Source organism: Argopecten irradians, chromosome 14 (genome assembly GCF_041381155.1).
Source record: "Argopecten irradians isolate NY chromosome 14, Ai_NY, whole genome shotgun sequence".
Classification (NCBI taxonomy): domain Eukaryota; kingdom Metazoa; phylum Mollusca; class Bivalvia; order Pectinida; family Pectinidae; genus Argopecten; species Argopecten irradians.
The window spans coordinates 534,141-545,180 of NC_091147.1; the positions used below are offsets into that span (position 1 = coordinate 534,141).

General features: G+C 38.7%; 1 protein-coding gene across 1 annotated transcript; it reads left to right on the forward strand.

Annotated features, from left to right (window-relative positions):
* The first annotated feature begins 348 nt into the window (after positions 1-348).
* LOC138308069 (uncharacterized) lies at positions 349-2,379 on the forward strand. Its single transcript, XM_069249019.1, has 3 exons — positions 349-795; positions 1,045-1,628; positions 1,770-2,379. Exons 1-3 carry the CDS (start codon positions 349-351, stop codon positions 2,377-2,379), a joined length of 1,641 nt encoding a protein of 546 aa, XP_069105120.1.
* The last annotated feature ends 8,661 nt before the right edge of the window (positions 2,380-11,040 follow it).

Genomic DNA, 11,040 nt, shown 5'->3' on the forward strand with positions numbered 1-11,040 from the left:
TATTGTTTCTATGTGATACCTGAGCACCGGAAGTACTTGAGGTTTCTCTGGTACAAGGATAACTTTTTTTGGGAACGAACCGGTACAGTATCAAATGTGTACACGTGTTCGGCAATCGACCGTCACCTTCAGTTGCAAACTATGGTTTACAGAAAGCTGTGGAGAACGCGGATTCTGAGGTGAGACAATTCGTCACAAGAAATTTCTACGTAGATGACGGACTGGGATCTTTCTCAAGTGAAACTGAAGCCCTGGATGTTCTTCAAAAAACAAAGGAGACACTACAGGTAGAAGGAAATATTCCCCTACACAAATTCGCTTCAAACATTGGACAAGAAGCTTATTGACATGAATCTTAATGAAGATTTGCCCTTACAAAACAGCCTTGGACTTGTTTGGGATCTTAATACAGACAAATTTGTGTATAAGGTTTCATTAGAAGACAAGCCAGCTACAAGACGAGGAATTCTCTCTACAATCAATGGACTCTATGATCCGCTAGGATTTGTTGCTCCATATGTCATCAAGGGAAAGGTTATTCTGCGAAACCTTTTAAGACACAATCCAGACTGGGATGAACCATTGCCAGAAGAAGCCTTAACCGAGTGGAATGACTGGAAGCGCGCCTTGTGTGATCTTAATGATGTAAGTGTACCTAGGTGTTATGTAGCCAGCGGGTTATCATCGTTACGTGAGAAGAAGGTAAAAGTGTTTTGCGACGCGTCAGAGGTGACTATTGCAGCGTCAGCATACTTGGAAGGAATTGACGAGAATGGATCGACACAAAGTGGATTTGTAATGGGAAAATCTAAAGTCGCTCCACTTCATTGCAACACTATTCCACGTTTAGAGTTATGTGCCGCATTACTTGGCACTGATATTGCAAGGACCATATCAGAAGAGCTAAACATACCGATGAAGGATTTCAACTTTTTATAGTGACAGTAAAGTAGTCCTTGGTTACATACGAACGACAAGCGTAGATTTCACATTTATGTCGCGAATAGAGTGGAACGTATTAGACAGGTTTCTGTTCCTCAACAGTGGCATTTCATACCCACACATTTGAATCCAGCAGACCAAGGTACACGCTTTGTAGCAGCAAAGAGTCTCCAAAATAGTGCATGGTTAAATGGACACAATAATGAAGATGAAGAAGACATGAATATTGATTGTACTTTGTATCCTTTGATTCAACCAGATGAAGACAAAGAAGTAAGAGCTGAAGTATGTGTCAGAAAGACACAGATCACTGACGACAGCAAATTCAAGACACTAGAACAGTATTTTGAGAAGTTCTCTTCATTCAAACGTCTAGTGAATGCCTTCAAAGTACTACGCAATTTTGTGAGAAAATCCAAGGTTACAGAAGTTTGTCAACAGGAAGTTGACATGTATAAAGACACACAGACCTTTATTCTCAAAGTAGTGCAAGAGGAACATTATTCCAACGAGTTGGAATGCTTCAGAACTGGTCATCCATTTGACAAGAACAGTTCAATTCGGAACTTAAATCCATATATAGACAACGATGGACTTCTGAGAGTAGAAGGGCGCCTCATCAACTCTGGCGAAGGTGTTAACATGAAAAATCCAGTCATCATTCCAGGGAAGAGCTATGTGGTCGAGTAATTGGTTAACCAGCATCACGAAGAAGTAAAGCATCAGGGTCGACACTTCACAGAAGGGTCTGTAAGAAATGCAGGCTGGTGGATTGTCGGAGGAAACAAACTGATTCGTTCTATTATATACCAATGTGTTCTATGCAGGAAGCTTCGTAGAAAGCTTGAAATTCAACGGATGGCAGATTTGCCTGCAGATCGTGTCACGATCAGGAGTGTTTTGAATGGCATTATGTTGGAGCATGGTAACAAGGAGTTAACACATGAGGTTCTGGTAACCTTCTTCGCAGAAGTGGCAGCAATCGTGAACTCGAGACCCTTAGTACCTGTAAGTTCGGATTCAGAACAACCATTTGTGCTCTCACCCAACATGTTATTAACGCAGAAGACAGACTCGTGTGTGACATCATTTGATTTTGGTGAATTTGATACCAAAGATATGTATAAAGCACAATGGAAAAGAGTACAATATCTTGCTGACATATTTTGGTCAAGATGGAAGAAAGAGTATCTCTGTAGTCTTCAACAAAGGAGGAAGTGGATTGACTCTACACCAAATCTTCAGGAAAATGATGTCGTACTACTCAGGAAAAAGGACCTTCATCGTAATTCGTGGCCAATGGGAATCATCGTGGACGCGATAAAAAGTAAAGATGGCATTGTTCGTAATGTCCAGGTGCGCGTGTGTCGCGATAGAAAACGTTGTGTGTATACCAGACCTATTCGAGAAGTAGTTCTCCTTGTTAAAGGACAGTGATATGTGAATACAAGAATCTGTTGAAGTTTTCAATTATAGATGAAAGACAGTAAGACATTTATATTAGCAAATTATTTTCACAATTCCATGATTTGATGTGTTCACACTTTATTTTGTAGCTAAATCTGAATGTTAAAACTTGTGTGGAAGTATTTGAGAATCGGTAATGATTGATCACTATTAATAAGATAGTTAATTCTAAGATGTTCTATGATTTTATATTTTTGACATCCTTTCAATGTCAGACGGGGAGTGTCATGTTATCATGTCTATTTCTTAAGTAATTTGTCAGTGAAAGTTTTAGCGGTTATCTCCCTTTGAACTATGGGCTGAAATTTGTGTATTTGGTATATTTTTTTTGTATTTTTAAGTACATAAGCGACCACGCTGCAATGTTATTTTTGTAATGTTGTAAGGGGCCATCCAAGCTTAAAATGCCGCCATCAGACATGCTGATGTTTGCAAGTTAAGGGTATGCTGTTCCAGCAACAACTTTTTAGGGCCGGGACGATACATTGATATATCAATATGTACTGATTTCAAGTTCCGCGATACATGTATCGATACGTCTGGTGGTGTATCACGATACATCCGGACCCGATTCCATTTCCAAAATTGTACACACCTCGCCTACCGGAAGTACACGTCTTGTGTTTAAAAATGGCGGCCGAGGGTGAAGACAGCAAAGTTGAGCTTGTTCCTCCAGGATTAACATTCAAATCTGACGTCTGGGAGCATTTTGGCTTCCCAGTTACAACACAGAACGGAGTGAGAACACCGGATAAAACGTAAACTGCAAAACGGCTCTGCCGTTTACCGGCAATACAACAAATATGAGGACGCATATTAAGAGACACCACCCACTGTTAGCCGCTAGAAATACTGCTTTTACGAGTACATCTAGTACAAATACAAATTCCGTTGTCATTAAACAGGAAGTAAAAGCAACACAAGGTACCATAACTGGAATGTTTATGTGTCAGAGTAAAAACAAATTCCCTAAAACTTCAGCCAATGCAACTACAATCAACGGACTCATCGCAAGATTTCTTATCGCAGACATGCGTCCACTGTCACTTATTGACAGCAAGGAATTATCTGACTTGATACAATATCTTGAGCCTAGATATGTCCTACCATGTAGGCGCTATTTTGCTGATAGGGTGATCCCTGAGATGTATGAAAACATGAGAATTAATGTAGCCAATGATATCAACAAAGCAGCGTCTGTTTCAATTACCACAGACTCTTGGACGTCAAGAGCTTGCCAGTCTTACATGACTGACTGTCCATTTCACAGATGAAAACTGGAAAATAAAAAAATACACTTTGACGACCAGAATTCTATCTATGTCTCATACAGGTGAAAACATCGGCAATGCATTGGGGGATGTAATCAATGAATGGAAGTTAACAGGCCCAGCCGGCATAGCAATGGTGAGTGACAATGCTGCAAATATGAATATTGCTGCACAGACAGCTGGATTATGCCCTCATGTGAAATGTTTCGCCCACACCATCAACTTGGCTTCTCAGAAGGGTTTAAAAGCTATGGCTAAACTACTGTCACGCATCAGACGAATTGTGACATTCTTTCACAAATCAACCACAGCTACTGCAGTTCTAAAAACTAAGCAAATAGCATTAGACATACCACAACACAGACTGATCACTGATGTCGCCACTAGATGGAACAGTAGTTACGAGATGATAGCCAGGTTTCTTGAGCAGCAGCCCGCCATACTCTCTGCTTTGATTTCGCCTGAAGTCAAGCGAAAATGTAAAGGACATTGTCACACTGTCCGACACTGATGTAAATGAGGCAGAGAAGGCAATGCAGGTATTAAAACCTCTCAAAACTGCCACAACAATAATGTGCGATGAACATTATCCAACAGTTTCCATGATTTTTCCTCTACAGTCACAAATATTAGAAAGCATGACAGCAAAAGCCAGTGACTGCAAATTGGTCAGAGATGTTAAAGAAGCCGTCCGACAAGATCTGAATAACCGTTACAAATCAACTGAAGAATTAGATTTTCTGATGTTGGCCTCTGCACTAGATCCCAGATTCAGGTCACTGCCAAAAAATGAAAACGACAAAAAGCTACAAATTTATGATGCCTTGGAGCGACAAGCATGTTTGTTTGCAGACATTCAAGTGAGTTTATAATAATTCACAATGACAATAAATTATAAAATTTGCGGTTGATATTTTAAGAACGAGTTGTACAAAAATCAAAATCATAACTACATGTATACATAAACAAGCAAATAAATATTTCACACAAAGCAATAAATATTTCACATTAATAAATAAAATCATACAGTGATTTTTCTAAAGTTCATTTTATTTCTCAATTGATTCATTACTTTTAATAAATTACAAATTTTAATCAAATTACATGTAAAAGGACATAATAATTCATGAATCAGGAGTCAAAATCCCCTATTCCACTAGTATAGACATTAATATGATTTAATAAGATAAGGATTATTTGAATAAAAATTCAAACTAAAATCACTGATACAATGTTTTTTTTGTTTCTAATCACAGGTTAAAACTGAGTCCGACTTTGGCACTGTCGACACACATCATGCTGGTGGTCCTGTATCTGAAGAGGTTACAACTCCAATTCCATCTTTGCCAACTCTGCCACAGCTCCCTGAACTGGGTGATACTGATGATTCCGTTGTTGGAACATCAACTGCAGTTGACAATCACACACCGGAAGGTATGTCTTATGGTTAAACTAATACTATGTAAACTTACATGAACTTGTAGTTGACATAAAAATAGAAATCAATTACAAATTTTATCAATCATAAGTTTTCTTTTTTGTTGATTTTATCATGTTAGTTATAAAATATTATCATGTTTCTTCAGCACCAAAGAAAGTGTGTAGATCAGATTCAGCTAACTCAAAAGGAGCCTTGGAGGATCTCTTTGGTGATGTGTACATATTATCCTCAGGCCCTGCTGGAACTGTAAAGCCTAAATCAAAATTAGACATCATAGCAGAAGAAATCCAGGTTTACAAAGAAGAACAAAGAGCTCCCATCAGTCAGAATCCAATGTTGTGGTGGTCATAAAATGCCATTAAATACCCTGAGCTGTCAAAACTGGCGAGAGCTATACTTAGCATACCAGGGACATCAGTTCCAAGTGTAAGAGTTTTCAGCTGTGCTGGTGATATTGTTACAGCCACCAGATCGTGTCTAGATCCAGAAATGGTGGACAAACTAATCCTTCTTAAAATGAATACACAAAAACTTAACAAATAGACAGCTATTACTATTAGCTACCTGGTCATTTCAAATTCTACTCAATAAGTCAATTGACTAAGTAAACTGAGTTACTAAACTAATTGTTATAATCTAGTCAAATTATGTCAGTCTTAGTCAATAAGTTTTTGTGATATTTTGTTTTGATTTTGTGATATTATTGTTTTGTTTTTCTTTGGTTTGTTAAGTTTTACTGCTAGGAAAGCATATTTATTAAAGTTGAAAATCTAAAACATGTATTTAGTGTTTTATGTACAAGATAGTTCAGTCTTCACGTAATTAAAGCTGTCTCTGTATAAAGCAGGTGTATCGTGATGTGTATCGTATCATAGGCATTGTATCGTGATACGTATTGATACGCTTGACACCGTATCGTCCCAGCCCTACAACTTTTATATGTTAACAAGCGCATGGTGTAAGTGTATATTGTTACAAATATGATTTTGTTTGTTTGTTTGATTAATTAACGTCCTATCAACAGCTATGGTCATGTAAGGACGGCCTCCCATGTATGTGGTGTGTTGCGTGTATGTTGTGCGAGGTGCGTGTCTTGGGAGACTGTGGTATATTCATGTTGTGTCTTCTTGTATAGTGGAACTATTGCCCTTTTTATAGTGCTATATCACTGAAGCATGCCGCCGAAGACACCAAACAACACACCTCACCCGGTCACATTATACTGACAACGGGTGAACCAGTCGTCCCACTCCCGTTATGCTGAGCGCTAAGCAGGAGTAGAAACTACCACTTTTATAGACTTTGGTGTGTCTCGGCCAGGGGACAGAACCCAGAGCCTTCCTCACATGGGGCGAACGCTCAACCCAAGGCCAAAAGTGAGGCGGTGCCAAGGGAGGCATTAGGAAAGATAAAGGCATTAAGGAAGAAGAGAAAAGATAATATCCTAAATTTAGTCGCCTTTTACGATCATGCAATAGGGGCAGCAGGTACAATTCTAACGCCCTACCTGCAGGGCCATACAAATATGATTATCTTTAATGTATATTTCATCAGCCGCTCATGTGTACTATGTTTATAGAGATATTTTGGAATTATTAGTTGAATGTTCGGTAAAAAAGTATCGTTAGCTTGCCGCATGTTTTTGACTAGTTTTAATGATAATATATCTTGGTAAGCGCTATGCAAAATAATGTGTAGGAAAACAAAACACTCTATATGTTGTATGTACTTTTAATGCAAGCTATGGGTATGTCAGTTTAGTAAAATTGTTCTTTCTATTGTATTGTAGTTTTTTTTTACCACAACAAACCTACTCAAGAACCTATATATGTACAAGACGCATCAAGGCGGCACTGTTATGATTGACACTGTCCTAATAAAACGGTGAATTATTCAACGGTGTAAGGTTATCTGTTGGGAGCCCTCAGCCTCTGAGAATGCCCCAGAACATTGGCTATTATGTTCTTGTGGTGTCCAGACGGTTGTAGTCTGCAAATTGTTTTTTTCGGACATCTACCCGTGCGTACAAAGGTGACGTTTCCGTACCAATTTACAATGAACGCGTCTTGCTTGTGAATGACCGCCTAGCACATCAGTTGTCAAACCCAAGGGCTATTTTATGGGATCATGGTCGTTCAATATGGAATGTATTCGAACTCTTGGATAAAGATGGGGTCCACTTCAAAGAGCTCAAACCCTATTACCGTTCTATCAAAAGCAGCCTTCTGTTTGCGTTAAAGTCTTTTTTTTTTTCTCTCGAGTTACCTCCCTTCTACTATCAATGTATACTGTTCTTTGTTTAATGTGAAAGCAAGGTCTAAGTGACTGGGTATTAGTTGATCATGGCATATGTAATTGGTGGTATGGATGAAAATCGATCTCTAGTCATTCGAGCAGCTTAGCCCAATACATTAATGTAAGTACCGTTTAAATATGATTATCAAGAATATAATAAGTATATGGTAATCTGCATTTTGGAATTTCATTTATAAACACAAAAAAATTTCAAAAACTTATTTAAAAAGAGGCCCGGAGAGGGCCGTGGGTATCGCCATCTATACAAATATAGATGGTTGTTAATTGCTATTGATGATATGGTTTTTTGTTAGAAACATTAAAGTTAGTCAGTATAGCCGTATAATTGTAATGTATATAGACTGTATATTAAATGGTAATATTAATGTAATTCATGACAGGGTATTATTTAATGAAAAATAAGTGCAAGCTTTGGGGTCTACCTTGCTACTTCCCTAAGGTGACTGGGTAAGTTGAATTTTGAATCACAACCATACAATGATGCTATTGATACCATACAAATATGATATCCAATACATAGGTTCAGAGACAAAGTAATTTATATGAAAATGGTAGCCTAATTGACCTTTTTGACCTCGCATCTATTACCGTTTAAGGCCCCGGGGGTCAGCCCTATCATTTGTACAATTTCAAATCCCAACCCTATAAGGATGCTACCATTGCATTATAAGTGCTCTTCCATTCTTAGTTGCAGAGAAGAAGTCGTTTATATGGAAATAGCTAAATTGACCCCACCCTTCAGGCCCCCGTGGGGGTCAGCCCAATCATTTGCAAAATTTTGAATCCAAACCCTATAAGGATGTAACCATTGCATTATGAGCGCAATCCCATGTTAAGTTGCAGAGAAAAAGTCATTTATATGTAAATTTTTGACCCCGCCCCTCAGGCCCCCGGGGGTCAGCCTTATCATTTGCTCAATTTGGAATCCCCAGCCTACTAGGATGCTACCTTTGCATTATGGGTGCTATACCATGCTTACTTTCAGAGAAGAAGTCGTTTATATGGAAATAGCTAAATTGGCCCCTTTTGACCCCGCCCCTCAGGCCCCAGGGGGTCAGCCCCATCATTTGTACAATTTTGAATCCCCACCCTATAAGGATGCTACCATTGCATTATGGGTGCTATCCCATGCTTGGTTTCAGAGAAGAAGTGGTTTATATGGAAATAGCAAAACTGACCCCTTTTGACCCCGCCCCTCAGGCCCCCCGGGGGTCAGCCCCATCATTTGTACAATTTTAAATCCCCACCCTATAACAATACTACAACTGCATTATGAGTGCTATCTCATGCTTAGTTTCAGAGAAGAAGTCGTTTATATGGAAATAGCCAAATTGACCCCGCCCCCCGGGGGGTCAACCCCATCATTTGTACAATTTTGAATCACCACCCTATAAGGATGCTACCATTGCATTATGGGTGCTATCCCATGCTTGGTTTCAGAGAAGAAGTCGTTTATGTGGAAATAGCCAAACTGACCCCTTTTAACCCCGCCCCTCAGGCCCCCCGGGGGTCAGCCCCATCATTTGTACAATTTTGAATCTCCACCCTATAACGATACTACAATTGCATTATGAGTGCTATCTCATGCTTAGTTTCAGAGAAGAAGTCGTTTATATGGAAATAGCCAAATTAACCCCGCCCCTCAGGCCCCTGGGGGGTCAGCCCCATCATTTGTACAATTTTGAATCCCCACCCTATAAGGAAGCTACCATTGCATTATGGGTGCTATCCCATGCTTGGTTTCAGAGAAGAACCCCACAGAAAATTTCACTGGAATTCCACTGGAAGCCACTGGAATTCCAATGGAATCTCTATTTCCAGTGGAATACCACTGTGAAACCATTTTACCAGTGGACAAAAAATCCAGTGTCAGTGGAATTCCAGTGGTGAAATACCATTCCAGTGGGAAAAAACCCAGCTGCAATGGAATTTCAGTGGAAAATAATTCCATTGGAAAGCAATTCCAGTTGCACTGGAATTTCACTGATATGTAAATTTCAGTGGCAAATAACTGCTAATTTTCATTTCTAAAATCCAATTAGAACTGGTGTAGAACACAGGTACCAATAAATCATATTTGGCATAGTTTCAACTTTAGAACTGTGCATTCAAAAAGGTTAAAATGCAAGTTATTTTATCTACAGGTTCATGCTTGTCACTTAATCAATAAAAAGAACCTTATCATTAAGGAAGGGTCAGCTATATCATAAGTTCCAATGATCATCTCTCATAGCCATGATGTTGTTGACATGTGTACTATGACATGCATTGTATATTTACGAGTGCTGTCTCAACTTTGTAGGGTATAATAACCATTCTGCAAAATACATCAAGTTGTTATTATTTAATCTTTAACAGACATTATTCCCTTTGAATATACCTTCAATTATGCTCCAAAAGATTTGGCGGTTTGCTCAAGAAAATGAGATCAGAACCAATTTTCATGAAAACACATTTTGTTACAATGTTTTCTACAGGGATAAACAAACACTCTGTTGCTTCAGACACTACCATAACAATATGTTCACAAAGTTTATTAAATTCCGACAACTGTGTATTGCTGATAGCTCCTTTATCCTCCTGGGTCAGTTTGAATTCTTCCGTGTGGAATTTCTCAACAACAGCATAACTCTTTGAGGTGCAGATGAAGGTGACAATGGAACCGTACATTTCCTCTTGGTTATGGAATAAAGCAAATTGTGTATGAGTTCCTGGTTTTCCTGTTTTGGTACTCCTCTGAGTACAATACTTCCTCACCATTTTGAAGTCGAAGGAATACAGAGGGGTTGTTGGCACGAATATCTGCATTCACTGCATGGTAGTAGTTTGAAGCTGGGTTAAGTGGTCTTCTCTGCCCTAGTGCTGTCAGTCTTCTTTTAACAGTTCTGTCTTCTCTGAAATGATTGTTGCAAATTTTCTCATTAATTACGACATCATGGAAGCAATAAGAGGAAATAAATTATGTGTACAAGTAGCACTTAAAAATACCAAGAACACGTTAAAATTTAAAGTATTGTTTATCTACTTTTTTGTGCATTCTTGTTTCAACTTACTTGATAAGTTTTGAACCAAGTGATTCTGCAAGAGACTTTAGGGTGTCATCGACGTTCCCATGAATATATTGCTGTACCAGATTGGTAATCTGCTTCGACATCCCGACAGCAAAACAGACCTGAAAGAATAGGTGTTTAAGATTCAAGCAAATCTTCTGATGTCTGTTGTTGCCACTATCATCTTTTAACAAAAATGCTTTTTAAGCATATTTTTACATATCAATGTGATATTTGCAAGAAACAATAACAAGTCCAAAATTATGTAGAATAACTAAAATTGTTATATTTCATTGTAGGAGTAGAGGTTGATATACCCAGAGGGTAATCTTTCTGTTAAAGCTCACTTCCTGGCCTCAACTCTGGATTTGCCAGGTAGGGCCCTGGTGCCATACATGAAGAAGTTCAATGGAAACAAGCATGTTGCCTGGATGAAGAAGAAATATTGCAAGGAAATCTGTAGCATCGTTTCAATCCTTTTCAAGAAAATGTGACAAATGAAGCCCAAAGAAAACTCCCATAAGCCTGCAATTGCTGTTTTTTTTGGCTCTAT